The sequence below is a fragment of the Populus trichocarpa genome, chromosome 6 (genome assembly GCF_000002775.5).
Source record: "Populus trichocarpa isolate Nisqually-1 chromosome 6, P.trichocarpa_v4.1, whole genome shotgun sequence".
NCBI classification, from domain to species: Eukaryota; Viridiplantae; Streptophyta; class Magnoliopsida; order Malpighiales; family Salicaceae; genus Populus; species Populus trichocarpa.
In genome coordinates this window covers 26,465,301-26,488,423 of record NC_037290.2, presented here as the reverse complement: position 1 = coordinate 26,488,423, position 23,123 = coordinate 26,465,301, and the positions used below count along the sequence as shown (strand labels likewise).

The following is a 23,123-nucleotide window of genomic DNA, read 5'->3' as shown; positions in this document are numbered from 1 at the left end:
TCCATGAAGCATGATCTTTTGGTTGGCTGTTGGTTGACGACATCTGTATTGTACTATCTATAAATCCCAATTTATTTTTAGCGTTTAAGGAGATTGTCATAGATCTGCACCAGGTAGAGTAATTATCACCATTGAGAGGTTTGGAAACAAGCACCAATCCCGGATGATCAGAATGGTAGAGAAAATGAGGATCAAAGGCATTATTCTTGTCTTCCTTGGAAAATTGCTCGCGTTCCATGGTAGTGAACAATTGGCAGAAAAAATTGAGGCAAGAATTTGAGGCAAAGGCAGAGTTAGAGATAAAGAGCTAGGTTAACCCTGCTCTGATACCATGTAAAATCAGAGAAAGAAAAGATTTGCCAACTCAATTAAATTTCATTGAATCCGTCGCATCAGCTATATACAAAAATATTTTTCTATAATTGTGCTAAGCTATTTTTAAAATAAGAGTTACAATAAGAATACATGTCCTTGTCAGCATATGTTTCCTAATACATTACGTAAAAGTAAAATATTTTTGATCCTTTCTTAACAAAAACATCATTAAGACTCTCATTTCATAGAACCCATGGATAAAACAATATCTATTTTATGAAATAAAAAATAATATAAATAAACTCTTGTACTAAATTGATATTTTAAAAAATTTAAAGAAATCTAAATTATATAATTTGTGTTATTTTTAAAGTTTGAGAAGGTAAATATATTTTTTAAAAAAATCTTCAACATTCTACCGAACGTTTTTCCGTTCTGTTTCTCTTTTATTCAAGAATTATATATATATATATATATATATATATATATATATATATATATATATATATATATATATATATATATATATCACAAAGTGATATTTTCAAATCAATTTATATATTAATTACGATTAAAACTTTTCTCCAAAAGATTTTAAAGGTATATCTTTCGACTCCAAGAAATTAATAAAAAGAGCAAACCTCATTATCAACTCGACATGTCAAGACTTTCATGGTGACTTTATAAAGAGAAAAATGTAAAAGAGTTGCCGGCATTTATAAGAAGCTATGGTTTGTCAAGAGGCAATGGCTCCACACGTTTGCAGAGGTCACCATGACGACGACGACGACGACTATACCACCTTGTAAACATAAACCAAAATTAAAACACAAATACAAAAACTATCCACAAAAAAATACACAAAATAAAATATTCTAGTTATGTAATCGTGATTTGCTGCATGTTAGATACTTTTACTTTTTATAAAAAATTATATATGTAAGTTTTTTTAATACATTTTTATAATTTAAAAAAATTAAGTTAAAATAAAATTTTTTATGCATATATGTAATCAAATAAATCGAGAACTATGTTTGCAAATAAATAAATAAAAAATAATTAACAATACATAAAAATAAAACTTGAAAAATAAAGAGATAGGTGTAGATCAAGATATTTAATTTTAAAAGATAGGGCATTTACCTGATTATATTTGCTAAATTTATTTATTAAAATAATCTTTTTATTCAAGCAAATAATAATATAAATATAGACACAAATGAAATTGTTTGGATAAAATAAAAGAGAAAAAAACACCTTGTAATGCTGCACATATTAGAAATATTATCTGAAAATAATTTGTTTTATTATCAAAACTAAAGTTCATCAATAAAAAAAAATATAGATTAATCAGAAAAACTCTTCAAATTTAAATGTATAAATAAAAAAAATAATTATCATTTAAAAGAGGCACTCCAAATAAAATGAAAAAGAGAAGAGTTACTAATTTAAATATAAATTAAAAACATTTACATAAAACATCATTAATTAAAAAAAAAATTAGAAAAAAATAAAGTAAAGGTCAGGCGCTGCTAAGTTTGGCCAACTCGCTTGATCCATTTTTATTAGGGCCCGCGCTTGGGCCCTTAATTATTTTTTTTGTAATTGGGGTGGGCGGCATGTTGTCCGCACTAAATCTTTTGTTAAAAAAATTTCGACAACCTATATTTTATTTGTCCAGATTCCAACTATTATTAGTCCAGATTCTAACTACTATGGTAATCGAAAAATCTCAGGCTTAAGTTTCTGAAATGATTTGAGAGCATATTGTGTTTTCTGTTGGTTGGTGTTGGGTTGGTTGCCATTAATGTGCAACAACCATTGACAATTGCAGCAGCTGCAGCTGGAGTTGCACCAACCATGTGCACCTATCCAAGATGTCAAAGGTTGGCAGCCACCATTGTTGAAGAAGAGCTGGAGTTGGCAGCCACCTTTGTTGAAGAAGAGCTGGAGCTGGTGGCACCATTCTTGCCTATAAATAGGCAGCAAGAGAGTAGAGCAAACAGAGAGAGAGAGCTGTGAGAATGTGAAGAGAGTAGAGTGAAAGTGAAGGGCTGCAATGGCAGCAGCTGCAAGTGCAGCAAGAGAGCTGCGAGTTGAGTTTGAGTGAAGTGATCCTCCTCCTTCATGTATTGTGTTGTAATCCTTTCTCTATCTCTAAATAATATGGACTCTCTCCCGTGGATGTAGGCGGTTTTGCCGAACCACGTAAAATATTGTGTCAGTGTGCTTAGCCTCCTTTGAGCAATTATCAGTACACCACCGGTCCGCGCATGGGGGAGTCGGAAATCCCCAACAATTGGTATCAGAGCTGATGGTTTAAAGTGGTGTTTGATTTTTGCTCAAAAATGAAAGTTGTCAAAATTGTGTTTTGACCATACCACTGTGTAGAGGAGGAAGAGACGAAGCCACTGGTGAAAACGGCGTCAAAATCGGACGTCGGACATGACCGCACTCTCCATCACTCTCCGGCAAGGCGTCTGCCCACGCGCGCAGACGCGCCCCACGCGTCTTCTTCGCCAGGATGGGCTGACCCGACCCGAATACCAGTTGACCCGACCCATGTGACTGACCCGGATATGGAAGACGTCAGCATGACATAATTGTGATGTCAGCATGCACAGTAGACATGCCAGGGATGACATCAGCCTGATGTAAGTGTGATGTCACCATGCACAGTAGGCATGCCATGTCAGCAGCCACATCATCGACCAGTCATCAGACACGTCAGCAACGTAGGACCCACCTGCCACATCATCCGCCGCGAGCCGAGCCGTTTTGAAGCCGAGCCGAGCCGCGAGCCGAGGGACAGGATCCAGTGTAGTTGATCCTACGTGCAACCGGATCTGAGATTGAATCTGAGCCGTTGATCAGGCCAGAATTGTTTTGATCAAATCTTAGCCGTCTGAAGTGCGATTTGGATGATTTCAGACTTGTTTCCAGCTAATTTGATCGTTCCGGATGCAATGATACGGTCCGATCGTTGAGATTTGAGACCAAAAATGGTGGTGGTTAATTAACAAAAGAGATTGCCCGATCAGGAGGCATCTGATGGTCATCATGGTGGTCGATGGAGATGAAGAAGAACATGTCACACATGTTTACCCAATTACATGTGTTGAACTGCTAAGTGGAGAGAATTTTAGCTGCCTTGAAGGAAGGCAAAATTGGGACACTCTGGACACCCGATCAAGTGGACAATTAGAGGTGTAGAGTGAAAACTGATGAAGACCAATCTTGACGAATCTAAGAACTGGTAGTCTCGCCAGATGTTGAGAAATCATGTATTAAACCAGTATATTCCAGATCACTTGTAAAGGAAAGCCGCAACAAAGCTAGCAAATGGTTGTATATACGGAAAGACAGTACGATGGATAGATATGGCCTAAGAAGTTCTGTCTAGGAGGTTGGGTTTTAAGCGGGACCAGTGTGACCCCTCCAATCTTTCCTGGGAACTTGCTTAGTGGAAGGATTATCCATACGGTACTATTTTCGTATATACAACAGTTTGTAATGAAACGGTTGAAGACTAGCAGGATGACGACACAAGGGAACAGTTGGGTTCCGAATGTTCAAGGATCTGATGGAGTGATGATTTCTCCAAAGAAGTTAGATTCGGTGACTGTGATTTCTCGAGGGGAGAATTGATGAAGACCCTGATAATGGAAGAGAAATACAGCAAGAGGATAAAGATTGACACCCTATTTTGACTTGGATAGATGTGGTGACAGGATGAGCTGCTGTCAAACATAAGCAAGGAATAGGGGAAAAATCTGGAGAACAGAAATTGCACGAGGGCACACGGAGATTGTGCATGAGTACCCGTAAGATCCAACGAGGTACTGTAATGAGACAACAGGTGCAAGGAGAAGAAGAGTTCCCAGATGAAGCTCAGAGCAGAGACTGTTAAAGTTTGTACAACAAGAAGTCTCTTGTGCTCTTGATGAAGACAACAAGCGAAGACCTTTCCAATGCATGCAAGGATGGAAAGAGAGCTGTTGCAGAGGCACCTAATTGAGGGGGTGCAAACGCCTGTGAGAAAAGGCGACCGCCTATGATGAAAGGCGAAGACACCAAAGAGAGTTGGTGTAGGTGGAGCTGTCAAGCAGAAAGACACAGAAGCTCCAAACATAGAAATCGAGGTGGAGGATTGCGAGGAGTATACCGTAAGTTTCTCTTTCTATGTAATCAGTGGCAGTAATCTCTCCCATAGTGCACATGATGGTAGAGAATTTTTGGAGCCACTTTGAAGCATCTCAGCTGAAGGAGGATGCGACCGCCTATGAAAGGCGAAGACACCTTAGAGAAGGTGTGAGGGCCATGAAAGGAGCCCCAAATCAGACCGCCCCATGACAACGGGCGAAGACACCTTAGAGAAGGTGTGAGGGCCATGAAAGGAGCCCCAAATCAGACCGCCCCATGACAACGGGCGAAGACACCTTGGAGAAGGTGTGAGGGCCATGATAGGAGCCCAGTTCAGACCGCCCTACGACAACGGGCGAAGACACCTTAGAGAAGGTGTATGGGCCACGATAGGAGCCCAAGTTCAGAACAACCCCAAAGCCGATGTGATGGCTAAATATAAGTGGACAAGTGTATGGATAGCCAATGAAGTGGCTATGATGAGTATGAAGACAAATGCAGGATTGACTTTCATGGATATTGCCCCCATGCTAAAGATCAATGAGCTAGAAGACATTTGCCTTGGACAATAAGTGTGTGACTTGTGGAGCATTAAGACGCGGCTGCTATGAAGGAGCAGAGGGCATGCGCAGGTTCCTGGAACAAGTTGACTCTTATCAAGGTGGTGAGCTCAGTAAAGGCATTGTAATACTCAGTATCAAGACATATATGGATCAACCTTTAATGGGCTGCCCCCATAGGTAAAGGTGGAGAGCTACCTGGACTCTTGAGACTAAGAGCGAGAGACTCAAGGAGAAATAAGGCGTGGTTCCTAGGGTGGAACAGAGGGCATGCGCAACTCCTGGATGAGTAGACTCTTGGAAGAGTGGTGAGCTCATGATCATATTGAGATACTCAGATAATGACTGTTGCACTTGGAAATGGTAATTTCCGTTTGAGGGGGTGTTGTAAGCCTTGGTGTAAGGCTTGATGATTCATTCCGGACCGAGCATGGTTGATACGCTCGAAGGGGAATGTTGTGTCCCAGAGACAAGCGTTAACACTCTTCAGATGTGATGTGGCAGACCATCTGGTTGTAGTGATCCTTTTGTGTGAGAAAAAGGTGTGCTTTGGTGACTCTGGTGATTGAAAGGTTTGGCGAGTACCTGTAAACTTGGCCACAGACGCTCTCGGAATGGTAAGCTTGGAAGCTGCAGGATGCAAGCCTGTGCTGAAGAAGCAAGAGGACAGTTGCCCCACATGAATGGCAAAGGGGGTGATTGTTGGGTTGGTTGCCATTAATGTGCAACAACCATTGACAATTGCAGCAGCTGCAGCTGGAGTTGCACCAACCATGTGCACCTATCCAAGATGTCAAAGGTTGGCAGCCACCATTGTTGAAGAAGAGCTGGAGTTGGCAGCCACCTTTGTTGAAGAAGAGCTGGAGCTGGTGGCACCATTCTTGCCTATAAATAGGCAGCAAGAGAGTAGAGCAAACAGAGAGAGAGAGCTGTGAGAATGTGAAGAGAGTAGAGTGAAAGTGAAGGGCTGCAATGGCAGCAGCTGCAAGTGCAGCAAGAGAGCTGCGAGTTGAGTTTGAGTGAAGTGATCCTCCTCCTTCATGTATTGTGTTGTAATCCTTTCTCTATCTCTAAATAATATGGACTCTCTCCCGTGGATGTAGGCGGTTTTGCCGAACCACGTAAAATATTGTGTCAGTGTGCTTAGCCTCCTTTGAGCAATTATCAGTACACCACCGGTCCGCGCATGGGGGAGTCGGAAATCCCCAACAGTTGGTTGTGTGAATTTGTTTCAACTGAAGTTGCAGGGTGGAGCTTCAACTCAGCTTCGTATGGTTGAATCATCAATGAACACTCCTGTGCGGATCAATGGTCAGACATTCACATCAAACCTGGTATGGGACAGCTTCAAATATAAACTTTTTTTCAATGTCCAAGCAATTTGATGTTAATGGGCTAAAGGATTGTGATCAATTGGTCCTTGAGCGTCTGCAACAGTCTTCAAGCATGTGAGTGGAACATTTAAACTCTTTACTCCACGCAGCTTCTTTCTCCTTGAAATCTGATGGTGTCTGTGGTTGCCTTGCCCTTTCTTAGTGCCTCCGTAGTACCTTTGATTGCGTTCTATATGGTTCTCACTCTCTTCTGTCCTCCAGCTGTAGGCTGCTAATTTGGAATTGTTCCTTATTTCATTGGAGTTCTATTTGTTTAAAACATCACTCTGTCCCATGTCATGGAAAGATGTTCTTTTTAGTTGTCACTCTATCCCATCCATTAATTTTTTTCTTTTGGTTTCTTTTTTTAACAAACACATGCAGTTTGTCCTGACTGCTATGGACAATTAAGTTTTGCAGCGTTGCTTGGAATAGTTAGCCATGTTTTGCAAACACTATTCTGACTGCTATTAAATTTTAATCTGCTAATACTGAACTTACGTTTAGTTCCTTTACGAATGTTGAGAAGGGTTCTTGGTTGCAGTGGGCAGGAAAAAGGGATGCCCATGGATGAACTTTGCCAACAGCTGAAACTTCCCATGGAGAAGATCAAGTAACCTCTCTCTCCCCTTCTCACTCTACATTATCAAGTAAGTCCTTCAATTGGCCTTTTCTTTTGTCTTGGTCAGGGAATCTATCAGATCACTTGAGGATGAAGGTTTAATATACTCTACAATTGACGAGTTTCACTACAAAGCAACCTGATGAAATTCACAGTATTTTTGAATGCTACCCAGTCTGCAATGCTGTAGCGAGTTATTTTGTTCCTTCTTTTGAATATTAACAGAACAGCCTGTAGATATTTATTTGTTTCCATGTTAACATCTTAAGTGCAGGGATCTGGACATGTGTGTTATCGCTAAATCATATATAGAATTTCACAACATTTTGATGTTTTGTTTAGATTCCTAAATGACACGCTGCTTAGAACTCTAAAAGAACAAAGATTATGGTCTGATTGATTTTTTAAAGCAAAGAAAGTTCTAGTTGAGTGCAGTCGAATCAAAGGATTGATTTGGAGTTTTCGATACCTGGAGTGTTTGGGACAGTTTGGAATTTATTTTACCTGAGTAAAGCGCATCGAAATCTCTTTTGATCATATAGTTAAGGGGGGGTTCCATATTCACTACTACTAGGCATTTTGCTTCTTTTGATTTGTTTCAGTGAACAGATAATGAAGCACCATGCCGAAGCCCCCATGAAAAAGAGAAGCCATGATTTATAGCTTTGGTGGCCTATCCTTTAACTAAAGGCATTAGCGTACTAAACATCTAAATTTTATCCTAAACATAATTGAAAGTTAATTATGGCTGGATATAATAGCAATGTACGTTTTCAAAGATTATGGCTTCCCTACATGAAACATCTTGATTCCAGTATTTGAACCTAGAAAATGATTAATCTTCATTAACCACCCCTTTAAAGCTCTTATGCCTTTAATATGTTGCTATTGAACTTGTTTCTAGCTACAGCTTTATGATTTCTGAGCAGTCCATGAAATGAGGAGTAGCTCTGAACTCCAAAAGAACAAATGAAGTTTCTTGTAATGATTGATTTTTTAAAACAGTCCAGGAGGTTGCACTATGGCGGGGGCTCAAGATCAATTGCGGAAGCTCAATGAGACAGTTACCAGGATTAAGGTTGTGATTCAAGACGCTGAGGAGCAGGCACAAAAACAGAACCATCAAATCGAAGACTGGCTCATGAAGCTGTATATGATGCAGAGGATTTGCTGGACGATTTCTCAACACAAGTTGTGCGGAAACAGTTGATGCCTGGGAAAAGAGTATCGAGGGAGGTACGCCTTTTGTTCTCAAGATCAAACCAATTTGTGTATGGTTTACGGATGGGTCATAGAGTAAAAGCACTCAGAGAGAGACTAGATGACTAGAAAATAGGAAAAAAGAAGTATCTTCTTGTATTAGATGATGTGTGGGATGGTGAGGATGGTCTGGATGGTGAAAAATGGGATAGGTTGAAGGAGTTTTTATCACGTGATGCAGTAGGAAGTAAGATAGTGGTAACTACACGTTCTCATTTAAGTGATTCAGATATTAATTTGTATGATAAAATGTTGCAAAGCCTCCAACCAAACTTGAATCTTCAAGAGTTGGAAGTGGTAGGCTATAGAGGTATGAGGTTTCCAAGTTGGCTTTCAAATCTCTCAAATCTGGTAAGGATTCATCTAGAAAATTGTACAAGACCTGAGCATATCCCTCCCTTAGATGGAATCCCTTCTCTTGAAGATTTGTTGCTGACAGATATGGAAAGTTTGGAGTACATAGATAGTGAGGGGGTTGGAGGGAGAGGAGTGTTTTTCCCATCTTTAAGGGAACTTCGTATCTTTTATTGTCCTAGACTGAAGGGATGGTGGAAGAAGAGTAGAGATGAGTCAACAGTAGAAGAAGGGTTGAGAATGCTCTGTTTTCCACGTCTTTCTTCCTTAAAAATAAGACGGGAAAATTGAAGGAACTAGGTATTTATTTCATTGATGATATGGAATCTCTTCCAGAAGTGGGGCTGCAAAATCTCTCCTCTCTTGGACAGCTATCTGAGTCTCAAGGGATGATACCCTACCTTCCCTCTTTGCAATTCTTAAGAATCGACGGCTGCAGTGAAGAGGTGAGCGGAAGAACAGGAGGATGGGAAAGGAGAGCGAGTTGGAATGGCCTATCATTAAACATATTGTAATTGATGGGCACTACATTCAAATGGAGGGTCGCTATGTAAAGGGTGGAGGATACCAAGGAATATTAGAGCATTTTCAACGAACATATATGAAAGGTATTTAACCTCTCCCTTCATTTATTATTATTATTTTTTTTTATTATTATTATTCCATACTCTTTCCTTTGTAATGAGTATTAGAGCATTTTCACCGAACATACATATATAAAAGGTATTTAACCTCTTCCTTCCTGAATTTAATTTCTTTTATTATTATTATTATTATTACTACTCCATACTCTCTCTCTCTCTATCTATCTATCTATCTATCTATTTTGTTACCCACAAGTCTCATCTTTTCATATTTGATGGTTAGAGCATTTTCACCGTGCAGCATTTAACCGTACGGATATTATTTAACCGAGCATTTTCATCTTTAATCTTAAATAATAAATACAAAGGTTTTTAACCTCTCCCTTCCTTCCTTCCTTAATTTAATTTCTTTTATTATTACTCCACACACCCGCTCTCACTCTGTATTTATTTATTTTATTATCCACAAATCTCATATGATAAAATTATTATTTTTACTTTAAAAGTTGGTAACATTTCTCAATTAACTGGGAGAGGGGTTCAGCCCCCAAGAAAATAACAAATTTCCCAAAATTTCTCAATTAAATGATAGTAACTACAAAAAGGAAAGCCTTCTCAATTAAACAAAAAGGAAAGCCGTTACTGGCATAGGTTATTGTCATAGGGTCTCACTGTAGATGATCGATAAGGCCGATCTACAGAAGAAGACAGTTCTGCATATTGATAGTAAAACAAGTATAAGTTGTTTCATTTTGATCTATGGACAATATCAAGTAATCTCTCACCCCACTACCCTCTCTCTGCAGGAATCAAGTAATTCCATTATTTATCTTCTCTACTTTTGTCTCTGGCAGGGAATCAATTAGATCACTTGATGACGACTGTCTGATATACATTGCAAGAGATGATTTTCACTATAAAGCCACCTGGTGAAGTTTAAATCTGCAGGAATGTTCCTAGGCTCTGATTTGGTTCCATGACGAATGCAGTTAGTTTCGACTATTTTTCTTATACAAATCTTAACAAACTTGTACCTACTCACTCATCAAATGAAGTGCAAGGATCTGTACTTTTGTACTGATACATTCTGATGTGATCTCTGAGAATGTTAATGGAAAGCTGCTATTCATAACTTGTTCCTCATTTGCTGTGAGTGAATCGATAAGACAAGCAACATCAATCTCATGGATTTCACCAACTGTGTTTATGTTTGTCACCTTTTCGGCTGTGTTTTCTGCAAGTGCTTAATAATTTCTGTTTCTTCACCTTATGTTTGGAAATGAGAACATTGTGTTGCTATTTTCATTTTAGTTTTAACCAATTATCTTTATGTTCTTTGATTTTCTTTAACTAATTCTTCAGATTTAATTTGGTGTGATTGATTTCTTACAAGCAAACCGAGGAACTACTAACATAGTTGAGTGCAGTCCAATTAACTTGGTTTCGTGTGCGTCCATCATTGTTTAAATAATTGAGATTCCCTTGGTGCCTGACTCTTTCATTAATTCTTTAACACATCAATTAGTTTTCATAATGTAAAGATTTTGTGTAGACAGACAATTTATAGTCCTATAATTCGAAATTTAAGATGCTCTGTACAGAAAGCAACTGACTTCAGAAAGCAATGTGTCTTAATAGTGTTAGGATTCAGGATTTGCTCTCTCTTCTGACTGCTGAGAAAGCAACAGAAATACAGAATGTGAAACCTAGCCTGTGATATTTCATTATTAGGCGTAAGATTCTAGAAATGCAAAACTCGTTTTCTTTCATCTGTGAAACAGTTCTGTCTGCAGAATCCCCATTTCTAGAGCTTCAAAAATGTTTTCCAGCAGCTACTTCGCTTGATGGAGGCAAGTCTATGGAAATGATGGAAAATCAATGTGTTATTAGTGATGTTTCTCCGTTTCGTTCCCATTTAGCCTTGATCCTTGATATCCAGGCTCTTATTCGATCCTAGAGATTCCACATGCCCTCCACCGTGAAACCAATACTCGTCCTGTCTGATGACGGATCTGGTGTTTCTCAACTTGGATCTTTTGGAAAGGAATACCTGGCCAAATATAATTCTGACAATTCTTTTGGTTTTTTTGCATGTGAATATCTTTCAGTATACTATATATGTCAACATCCTGACCCACGGGATCTGCATTATTTTTATCCGCCATTATTGGATTTTGATCCTGTTTTTGAAGGACAGGAGACCCCGTGCCGTTTCCTATTTCCAGTCCCACCCATCCACAATATAGAAGAAAGTAGAGAGGCAGGGAAAGAAGAGAAAATGATGGAATGCAATTATAGTGGTAGCTGGACTCGATAAAACAATCCTACTTTATCTTTTTCATAGCTATCATACGCGTAGGTGATTGAAGATCGCACAAATAAATTTATTTTTTTGAAGACAAGTTTAGAAGTGTACAGCCGCCGGTAAGATATTATTTTCCGGAAGACTCAATTACTCATTAAATAATAAATTTAGGCAGAAGGAGATGAGACTGTCATGTATGTTTGCTCTGATACCATGTTTGAATAGAAAAAGCTCACTGAATAATGTATCATATATAAATGCAGCCTGACGATGTCACTAGTGTGCTGCTTCACTTTACAATATGGACTGTGTTTTGTAATTTTAAAAAAAATTTGTTTGAAATTAATTTGTTTTTGGTGTTTTTGAATGTTTTGATATGCTAATATCAAAAATAATTTTTAAAAATAAAAAATATTATTTTTATATATTTTTAAATAAAAATACTTTGATAAATAATTATTACTATACTTAAAAAAACAATAATAAAGTTTTAGCTTTAGACATGTCCTGCACTCCACTGCCATTTTTTCTTAAGATATGTAAAGGTTGCTAATGCTTTAACTACTTTTTCCTAAAATAAAACTTTAGCTTTAGAAATATATTTACCTTTTTCTTTTTAATATATAAAGGTTGCCAGTGCTTTAACTACTTTTATCTAAAATAAACTTTTAGCTCTTGATGTGCTTGCTTTATAAATAATTTTTATTTTTTTAAAATTATTTTTTTATATATATTTTTAAATTATTTTGATATGTTAATATTAAAATAAAAATTTAAAAATAAAAATTTATTATTTTAATAAATTTTTAATTAAAAATTATTTTAAAAAATAATTATTACCAAAATCTTAAATAATCACAATCCATAAATTTCAGCACTATGTTAACCTCTGATTGGTCCCGCGTGCTTTGTTTGTTAGTCCCGCAATTCATCATTGTTGTGTGACTCGTGTATCTCGACGTGTACCTATTTATTTATCTAGCTTTAAGATTTGTTTGAGATTATACGGGTTTTGACGGTTTAAAATATTTTTATTTAAAAATATATTAAAATAAATTATTTTTATTTTTTAAAAATTATTTTTCATATAGCACATTAAAAAGATTTGAAAACATAATTTTTTTATTTTAAATAAAAAAAATCAAATTTTAAAAAAACACGGTGCAAACACACCTTTATAGAGAGTGTTTTTTTCCTCCTAGTTTTATGCTCCGTTTTTATAAATGTTTTTATTCTAAAATTGATTTTTTTAATTAATAAAAAAACCTTTAGGTTTTCGAATATATTTTAATAAAACCCCGAATATATTCTAACGCATGAGGTATTAAGATTTACTTGATATTAAAAATGCTTGCTTTATTCTTAACCTTTGGAATTTTAATCTCAAAACCACTAATAATAAGATTTATTAAAAAAAATTGAATGTATTATATCGATAAGAAGAATTGACCCTTAAAGAAGAATCTTTTTTAAATTGTGGTTCAAATCAACTTGAAGATGCATTTTACCGTATAATAAAAAACCAAAAGAAAAGATATCAGAAAAAGAAAAGAAAATTCAAATTGGTCTGATCAACATTAATTTTGATCATATGGACGTAGGATGATTACACGATTCCAATAATGTCCAACCAATATTTGTATTATAATCTATTAATGTATCTATATAGAAAATATTTTAGCCATACTATATAGAAAAATATTGTAGTCATGCTCTTGTTTTGTAACCTTACCATTACTATTGTATATTGCTTTACACATATACATTGACAAGGTTGGCTAACCAATAGGTTAAACCTCCCAATTATTCTCAACTTGGTATCAGAGCCTTCTGCCGTGAGAACTCTTCTCTCCCTCTCTTTCCTATAGCCGACCTCCTCTCTCCCTCTCCTAAATGGACTTTGCTGTCGCCGCCGCTTTCTCCCCTAACCAAACCGGTGGTGCAGCCCGGCCAACCAACCACTCATAAGCTGCTGCTGCTAGTTCCTTCTCCCACCATTAGTAGCCCCAACCAGCAGAGCAGAACCATAGTTCCTTCTCCCATGTTTCTGTCGTCCCTCTTCACATCATAGGGACAACAACTCCTTCTATCGTTGCGTTGTCCAACACTCATCAAGTGGTCTTATTAAAGCTTATGACCACCAACTATCTCTATTGGTGAATTTAGATGAAGCCATATCTTCTTGGTCAAGATGTTTTCCACTTTGTCGATGGCTCAGTATCGTGTCCTCGCTGTCATGTTTTCTGACTGTTTTGATGGTTCTTCTTTGGTAATCAACCCCTCTTTTCTTCGTTGGAAGCAATAGAATCAGCTTATTTTAAGCGCGTTACTCTCCTCTCTCTCTATGGACGTCCTGCATCTTATGGTAGATTGTCAGACTTCTTCTTGATTTCGCCTCTCAACGTATATATGTCTCTCGTTATGTTCTTTTTCATGAAAATGTGTTTCCTTTTACAAACTCTGAACACCTAGCTTAACCCCCAACCACTCCCTTACAACCCACACACTTGCTCACTTTGATCACCTCCCACGACTTTCTCTCGGCTGACCCGCCAAACACCTCACACAGCCGCTGTGCCACACCTTCAGCCCCACCGTTCCACATCCCTGTCTGCCGCCATACCACCGCCACCTAGCCCTACCCCCATGTCACCATCTGTATGTTTCTCTAATGATCATTATGCAGGAACATGTTCACCTCCTTTAGGGTCGTATATTTCCAAGTCTGTCATTGTAGCCTCCTCTGATTCTGCAGCAAGTTCTCCTGCATCTGCTGATGTGAGCTCCGATTCTTCCTCTGATTCTCCTGCAGGTCTGCAACTTTTTGTTGATCTCTCATCTTATCCTCTTCAGCATCTCCCCAGTTCAGATCATTCTGCCCCTCGGTCTGCTGCTCATCAACATCCGATGGTTCTTCATCCTCGGCTGCCGAAGACTGCTATTCTAACAGCGTTTACAGCAGCCTTTGTTGCACCCAACTGTTGGGTATTGTCTTCTCCTGCTTGTGAGCCCCTTACATTCTCTGATGCTGACAGGTATGAGGCATGGCATGGTGCTATGCATGATAAAATTCAGGCTTTACGCTCTAATAACACCTGGTCCTTGGTTCATTTTATTCCTTCGATGAATGTTATTGGTTGCCGATGGGTGTACAAGATAAAACACCATGTGGATGGCAGTGTTGGGCGCTATAAGGCATGTTTGATGGCTAGAGGCTTTACTCAACATGAAGGCATTGATTATTCTGAAACCTTCAGTCCAGTTGTTAAGCACGCGACAATCATATTAGTGTTCTCCATTGCGGTCTCGTGTAATTGAAATATTCATCAACTTGATATTCATAATGCCTTCCTCAATGGTGTTCTTGCCGGAGAGGTCTACATGAGACAACCTCCAGGTTTTGTTGACTTTACTCTTCCCTCTCATGTGTGCCAGTTGCATAATCTTTATATGGTTTAAAACAGGCTTCACGGACATGGTACACTCGTTTGAGTGATTTTCTAATTTCAAATGGCTTTCATGCTTCCAAGGTTGACACCTTCTTATTTATCTTGTCTATTAGTGCTGATATCTTTTATCTTCAAGTTTATGTTGATGATATTTTGCTTACGGGTAGCAACTCAGCTATGTTTCACCACCTAATATAGTTACTGAGTTAAGAGTTCAAGCTTCGTGACTTAGGCGTCGTTCACTATTTTTTGGGCATTGAGGTTCAGCCCACTGCTATGGGTCTAATGTTATACCAGCATAAGTATATTCTTGACATCTTCACTCGGGCGGGTATGACCTCTTGCAAACCAGTTGATACTCCTATCTCTACTTCTAAAGTCACCATGCTGCCAAATCCTTTATTTTCTGACCCTACACGGTTTCGCCACAAAAGAAGCAAGTGGTACAAGGCAATAAAAAGGAATCTCATGCTGCATACAATGATGTGATCGAAGAGACTAAGAATAAGCTACTTGAGGAGAGAAAGAACAAGGTAAAGGCGTTGGTTAGGGCATTTGAGACTGATAGACTATGAATCTAAATGAACTTGATTGATGAGAACATACAGACAATTCTCGATCGAATTGGAGTAACTGAAGCTTAATTTTCAGGTTGTTGATGTGTTTGCTCGATTTCCTTTACAGCTCGTGTGGATATTGTTTCCTTTAGAAAGGCATTGATGATAATGTGCTAGAATACATAACTCCTGGTTGTTTTCTCTTTTCCATGATACATGGCCAAGATGATATGTATATGTATATCAAAATAAATCAACTTGCAAACTATTAATATATAAAATGCATATTAAATGTTATCCCCTCACTGAGTTGGTTGAACTCGCCATTCATTCTTAATATTATTTCAAGTTCTTAGTTTCTGTTAGCAGGTGAACTTTGTTGAGTGTTTCTGCTTCTTCAGTTTTGGTTGGTATGTTTTACTTATTTTGCGAGGCTTTCCTTTTAGTTTTGATTCGATGTCTTAGACGCTCAACTATTACCTTATTTGAATTAAGTTTGGATTTTGACAATGTAATGAATATTATAGATTATTTTTTTTGTTTTAATTACTAGTGAGAAATTTTGAACTATCATTTGGTTTTATTAGTTTTGAATAATATAATATTTTTGAAAATTATAAAATACTATGTATTTTTAAATAATTTATTCTTCTAATATGTTTGTTTTGAGACTTATCATAGATAAAATATTCTTTCAATGCTACTCCTGCGTTTCTGATTATAGATTTGAAATTCGGTTCGTGACATTTTTCCTGATGATATTTTCAAAGATTATTCTATTGAATCTAAATGAGTCTACAGGGACAGTATTCACGTGAACCGGTCACCGAATTTTGCAAAATAGTGATTCTGTCTAAATTAATGGAATATTAGTACAGGAAAAGGATGCATCCTCTGAAGACTGAAGCGGTCTATTTTCTGGTCCTTCTGCATCTTGTGCTCTGCAGCATCTACATAATTGCTTGCGAAATTATTGCTTGCGAACCAACTATTCCAGGTCTGTCTAAATTATTGCTTTCAATCAGTGCTAACCAAGTCATAACTGGCTGGCTTGACTTAGACTTCGACAGATTCCACTGGCCGCTTAATCTTTGTTCTTGGGACCTACAATTAATACAAGTGTGGTCGCCTAGGCTACTAGTTAATTATTAAGTATAAATATTAAGACTAAATCATTCTGTAGTCCCTTGGATTTGAATGTGATTATAATATAGTCATTTACATTTGAAAGGCTTAATTCTTCAACACTCGGAGGCCATTTTCTTAATAAGTCCCAGAGATTAAGTTATAGATTTTTAAACCAAAAAGAGTTAAGTTATAATTTAGCTCAAAAACCTAAGGATTAAGGGATATTTATTGGTAGCTTAGACAGTATCCACACATTGCTTTGAGTACTGTTTGGATAACGTCGGAATCTACTTCACTATATAAAACCCTTTTAGCATACTAAACGATCACCAATCCAAACCAACTACATATTCTTTCTTCTTCTCCTTTGAGTTTGTCTTCTACCCACTCCTTTCTGAACCTACAAAGAAAAAATGGCTGAAGGTGTGCTCTTCACTATTGCGGAGGAAATAATAAAGACATTAGGTTCCCTAACTGCTCAGGAGGTTGCACTATGGTGGGGGCTCAAAGATCAATTGCGGAAGCTCAATGACACAGTTACCAGGATTAAGGCTGTGATTCAAGACGCTGAGGAGCAGGCACAAAAACAGAACTATCAAATCGAAGACTGGCTCATGAAGCTGCAGGAAGCTGTATACGATGCAGAGGATTTGCTGGACGATTTCTCAACACAAGTTCTGCGGAAACAGTTGATGCCTGGGAAAAGAGTATCGAGGGAGGTACGCCTTTTTTTCTCAAGATCAAACCAATTTGTGTATGGTTTACGGATGGGTCATAGAGTGAAAGCACTTAGAGAGAGACTAGATGACATTGGAACTGACAGTAAAAAATTCAAATTTGATGTTCGTGGTGAGGAGAGAGCTTCTTCGACCACTGTGAGGGAGCAAACTACCTCATCTGAACCTGAAATAACAGTTGGGAGAGTGAGAGACAAAGAGGCAGTTAAAAGTTTTCTGATGAATTCCAACTATGAACATAATGTTTCTGTCATCTCCGTAGTTGGAATGGGAGGGTTGGGGAAGACCACACTAGCTCAACATGTTTTCAATGATGAGCAAGTTAAGGCGCACTTTGGTGTGAGACTCTGGGTAAGTGTCTCAGGCAGCTTAGATGTTAGAAAGATTATCACAGGGGCTGTAGGTACTGGAGATTCTGATGATCAGTTAGAGAGTCTGAAAAAAAAGCTTGAAGGGAAAATAGAAAAAAAGAAGTATCTTCTTGTATTGGATGATGTGTGGGATGGTGAGGTTGGTAAGGATGATGGTGAAAATTGGGATAGGTTGAAGGAGTTGTTACCACGTGATGCAGTAGGAAGTAAGATAGTGGTAACTACACGTTCTCATGTAATTGCCAATTTCACAAGGCCAATAGAACCACATGTTTTAAAAGGTCTGTCTGAAGATGAGTCATGGGAACTGTTTAGAAGAAAGGCATTTCCTCAAGGCCAGGAGTCGGGTCATGTCGATGAGAGGAATATTAAAGAAGAGATTGTAGGGAGGTGTGGTGGAGTTCCTTTGGTCATAAAGGCAATTGCGAGGTTAATGTCTTTGAAAGATAGAGCCCAGTGGTTGTCCTTTATACTAGATGAACTTCCGGATAGCATTAGAGATGATAACATCATACAGACCCTTAAGTTAAGCTATGATGCTCTCCCATCATTTTTGAAGCATTGTTTTGCTTATTGTAGCTTATTTCCCAAAGGTCATAAGATAGATATAAAATATTTGATTCGACTTTGGATTGCACAAGGGTTTGTTAGCTCTTCAAATTCAGGTCGGAGGTGTATTGAGATTGTTGGTCTCAAGTGCTTTGAGAGTTTACTATGGAGGTCCTTCTTTCACGAAGTGGAAAAGGATAGATTTGGAAACATAAAAAGTTGCAAAATGCATGATTTTATGCATGATCTTGCAACCCATGTCGCTGGTTTTCAGAGCATCAAAGTGGAGCGTCTAGGAAATAGGATTAGTGAATTGACTCGGCACGTGTCATTTGACACGGAATTAGATTTGTCTTTGCCTTGTGCACAACGTCTAAGAACACTTGTGTTGTTGCAAGGTGGAAAATGGGATGAGGGGTCATGGGAGTCTATTTGTCGAGAGTTTAGGTGTTTACGTGTGCTTGTTTTGAGTGATTTTGGAATGAAGGAAGCGTCACCTCTCATTGAAAAGATCAAGCACCTTAAATATCTTGATCTTTCGAATAATGAGATGGAGGCGCTTTCTAATTCTGTCACCAGTCTGGTAAATTTGCAAGTGCTCAAGCTCAATGGTTGTAGGAAACTTAAGGAACTACCTAGGGATATTGGTAAGCTAATTAATCTGAGGCATCTTGATGTTGGTTGCTATCGTGATGGTGATTTATGTCAGAATTTAGAGTATATGCCTCGTGGGATTGGGAAATTAACTAGTCTACAGACGTTGTCATGTTTTGTGGTTGCAAAAAAAAGGAGTCCTAAATATGAGATGATAGGTGGATTGGATGAGTTGAGTAGGTTAAATGAATTGAGAGGGAGGCTAGAAATAAGAGCAAAGGGATATGAGGGTGGTTCTTGTATATCAGAATTTGAAGGAGCTAAATTGATCGATAAAAAATATCTTCAGTCGTTGACCGTACGGTGGGACCCAGACCTGGATAGTGATTCAGATATTGATTTGTATGATAAAATGTTGCAAAGCCTCCGGCCAAACTCGAGTCTTCAAGAGTTGATAGTTGAAGGCTATGGAGGTATGAGGTTTCCTAGTTGGGTTTCAAATCTCTCAAATCTTGTAAGGATTCATCTAGAACGCTGTAGAAGACTTACGCATATCCCTCCCTTGCATGGAATCCCTTCTCTTGAAGAATTAAATATTGTGGGATTGGATGATTTGGAGTACATAGATAGTGAGGGGGTTGGAGGAATAGGAGGGTCGACGTTTTTCCCATCTTTAAAGACACTTGTTATCAAGCATTGTCGTAGACTGAAGGGATGGTGGAAGAGATGGAGTAGAGATGAGATGAATGATGATAGAGATGAGTCAACAATAGAAGAAGGGTTGATAATGCTCTTTTTTCCATGTCTTTCTTCTTTGAGCATTGTTGTGTGTCCAAATCTGACTTCAATGCCGTTGTTTCCAACTCTCGATGAAGATCTTAATTTGATCAACACTAGTTCAATGCCATTACAGCAGACAATGAAGATGACATCACCAGTCTCTTCTTCTTCATTTACCCGTCCTCTCTCCAAATTGAAGATACTATTTATGTATTCAATTTATGACATGGAATCTCTTCCGGAAGTAGGGCTGCAAAATCTCTCTTCTCTTCAATCGCTATCGATCTGTGAATGCTCAAGATTGAAGTCTCTGCCACTGCCTGATCAGGGGATGCATTCTCTTCAGAAATTACTTATCTTTGACTGCAGAGAATTGAAGTCGCTATCTGAATCTGAATCTCAAGGGATGATACCCTACCTTCCCTCTTTGCAACGGTTAAGAATCGAGGACTGCAGTGAAGAGCTGAGCAGAAGAACGAGAGGATGGGGAAAGGAGAGGGAGGAGGAGTGGCCTCCTAACATTAAACACATTCCAGATATTGGAATTGATGGCTACTACATTCAAAAGGAGGGTCGCTATGTAAAGGGTGAAGGATTGAGATGGCACTACTAAGGAGTATTTTCACCGAACATACATACAAACACTTACACGTGTGTGTATGAAAGGTATTTAATCTCTCCTTTCCTTCCTTTATTTATTTTCTTTTATTTTTATTATTCCATACTCTTTCATTTGTAATGAGTATTAGAGCACTTTCACCGAACATATACGAAAGGTATTTAACCTCTCTATTTATTTTGTTACCCATAAATCTCATCTTTTCATATTTGATGGTTAGAGCATTTTCACCGTACGGATATTATTTAGCCAAGCATTTTAATCTTTATTCTTAAATACAAAGGTTTTTAACCTCTCCCTTCCTTCCTTAATTTAATTTCTTTTATTATTACTCCATACTCTCTCTCTTTCTGTATTTATTTAATTTATTATTCACAATTCTCATATGATAAAATTATTATTGTTTTTCTTTGAATATTCGCAACATTTTTCAATTAACTGGGAATGGGGTTCAGCTCCCCCCTCAACAAAATGACAAATTACCCAAGCATTTAACCGAGCATTTTATGTTTATTCTTAAATACTAAGGTTTTTAATCTCGCATTCCGTTTGAATGTGTTGTTACAGTTATTTTTTAAAATATTTTTTATTTAAAAATATATTAAAATAATATTTTTTTATTTTTAAAAAATTATTTTTGATATTAACACGTTAAAATGATCTAAAACACCAAAAAATATTAATTTAAAAAAAAATTAAAAAATTTCAAATTTCTATTATTATTACTCCATATTCCATACCCTTTCTCTCTCTCCGTTTATTTATTTATTTTATTATCAACAAATCTATCTTTTTATATTTGACGGTTAGAGCATTTTCACCGGAAGGATATTATTCTTAAATACAAAGGTTTTTAACCTCTTCCTTCCTTCCTGAATTTAATTTAATTTAATTTATCATATTCTCTCTATCTATTTATTCCATCATCCACAGCCCTCATCTGATCAAATTATTATTGTTTTTCTTTGAATATTCGCAACATTTTCTCAATTAATTGGGAAAACAAATTACCCAACATTAATGATGGTATTGGAGCTACCTAGAGACTAACATTGTTTTCATGTAATACCATATTCTGATCGATACTTTGCATTCATGGTGTTTTCCAGGCCATTATCAAGCTAGAGATGAATGTCCGATATACATTGCAAGTGATGCCAATGGAGTTGAGAGGTGGAAGCTATCGTAAATCCCAGATATGATGCTCTTTGCAAGACCTGGAACTTTCAGTAGCTTGCTCTTGATCCGTAGCGTTTGATAAATCTTGAAATATCAATAAGATGTCTGGAGTTGATGACCGATAAGCATTATGCGCACATGTTGCATTTCCCTGTTGGTTGATCATACCTGGAGTTGAGTATTTTCTCTGGTTGAAACTGCATAGTAATACTTTGATTCAGACTCAGATGGTAGACTCATCACAGTGCACTCCTGTGTGGCATGGATCAAGCAAACATCAGACACCCACATCAAACCAGGTATTAGACTAATTCAACTTAAGTTACTTCATATCTTTAATTTTCTAAACAAAGTAAACGGTTCTCTTTTATAAATAATATCCGTAAATGAAATTATCTTTCAATAACATCAAGTGAAATAATTTAATATTCCGCTAATTAAACAAGCAAAGGCTTCTCTTTTTTAAATAAGTTATCCCTCTAGCTACGTGATTGGTTTCCCAGAAAGTGTAGGAAAATCCAACAAATCAAGTGAGAAATGTAGAACATAACATTTTTATTATTTTATTTCTTATAGTGGCAGTGAAGAAATGGTGTTGTAGTTTTAAGAGGGCGAATGAGCATTATGATATAGTTGAGAGAGGAAATTTGATGATTTATGATGGTGCTTGTCTTTTCGTCAAAAATCTGCCTTCAAAGCTAATATCAGTGCCTCGATGTTAAAGTTTGATCATATTCAATTTATAAATTTTAAATATATGTGGCATTCAAAATTTTAATCTACTGTGTTTTCTAAAGTTTGATAATATCCAGTTCATGTTCCATTAGGAGTTTGATATTGCTTCAGAGCATCTTTGTTTGGACTATTGATATGGTAAGAGTGCAGTAGGATTTTTGGAGCTACAGTTTGTCTCTCTGATTCTAGGAGCTGCTTTTTGGCAAGGTGGCCATTTAATTTCAGTGGAAAATCTCTTGTTTAGTTGTGAACACTCTATTTCCATGTAAATGTTGCCCTCTCCCCACGTCTCTCATATATTTTTTCAAAAAATTCTGTCTCTAACTCCTCCGGCATCCAGTTCGGAACCTCCTCCGCTGCCTATGGTGATGGATTCATACCTCTCAGTCAGCTTACCACAAAAGACCACTCCTCTTCTAAAAGTAAGGCCTCTCATCTCTCCATCTCAAATCCCCTCCTTTTCTGTTATTCATTACTACCTCTTATTACTGTGCTTTCATATTTCTATTCGAGGAACTGAAAATTATTGATCTTGTCGGTTTCAGTTGAAATAAACACAGTAATTGTTTAGCTTATTTTTCTAACAAGTTTTGACATCTTGTTGATGTAGGTTATGGTAAAGCTGAAAAGGTTCTTGATGTTGCTCTCATTGTAGACGATGGAACTGGCCGGATCAGTTGCAGGAAATGGTTCTGTGTATTGACAGAAAAATTCAGTGCAAGTCTTTTAATTTTGATCTTCAGTTTTACCTTCTCCTCTTGCTTTATGGAGTTTAAGTCAGAGAAAGTTTTGTGCTCCAGAAATCAAATCATGAACTTAAAACTTGTTGATATGCTAAATCAAATTTGGGGTTTTTTCTTTGTTGTAGAAACTAGTTTTGACTTGTGTTTAACCTTAGGAGGGTGAATG

The 23,123-nt window shown here is 37.4% G+C and overlaps 3 protein-coding genes across 7 annotated transcripts in view; all 3 read left to right on the top strand.

Moving 5' to 3' along the window:
• Positions 1-22,548, top strand: part of LOC7459912 (putative disease resistance protein RGA4) — a 30,399-nt gene extending 7,851 nt beyond the window's left edge. Inside the window, exons 3-4 of the mRNA XM_052453775.1 lie at positions 21,474-21,778; positions 22,307-22,548. The gene's annotated coding sequence lies outside the window, so the exon portion shown is untranslated. The remainder of the gene's footprint in view (positions 1-21,473; positions 21,779-22,306) is intronic.
• LOC18100726 (replication protein A 32 kDa subunit A) lies at positions 6,216-7,354 on the top strand. The gene is made up of 3 exons (XM_024602899.2): positions 6,216-6,466; positions 6,936-7,004; positions 7,081-7,354. Exons 1-3 carry the CDS (start codon positions 6,327-6,329, stop codon positions 7,154-7,156), a joined length of 285 nt encoding a protein of 94 aa, XP_024458667.1. The 5' UTR covers positions 6,216-6,326; the 3' UTR covers positions 7,157-7,354.
• LOC7459910 (putative disease resistance protein RGA3) overlaps positions 7,669-23,123 on the top strand; it is a 41,263-nt gene continuing 25,808 nt past the window's right edge. The window contains exon 1 of one of the 5 annotated variants that reach the window (XM_052453984.1): positions 7,669-8,249. In XM_052453984.1, the coding sequence (XP_052309944.1) occupies positions 8,223-8,249 (27 nt within the window). In that variant the 5' untranslated portion in view covers positions 7,669-8,222. Of the gene's footprint in view, positions 8,250-16,881; positions 18,188-23,123 lie in introns of those variants that run through there. The other 4 variants (XM_052453983.1, XM_052453980.1, XM_052453982.1 and 1 more) reach the window with 4 other exon arrangements.

Bases quoted from the DNA above. Each gene is read 5' to 3' on its own strand.
- LOC18100726 (XM_024602899.2), top strand. From the start codon at position 6,327: ATGGTCAGACATTCACATCAAACCTGGTATGGGACAGCTTCAAATATA. The intron at 6,467-6,935 runs GTGAGTGGAACA...TCTTGGTTGCAG, and splicing joins CTGCAACAGTCTTCAAGCAT to TGGGCAGGAAAAAGGGATGC. The intron at 7,005-7,080 runs GTAACCTCTCTC...TGTCTTGGTCAG, and splicing joins CTTCCCATGGAGAAGATCAA to GGAATCTATCAGATCACTTG.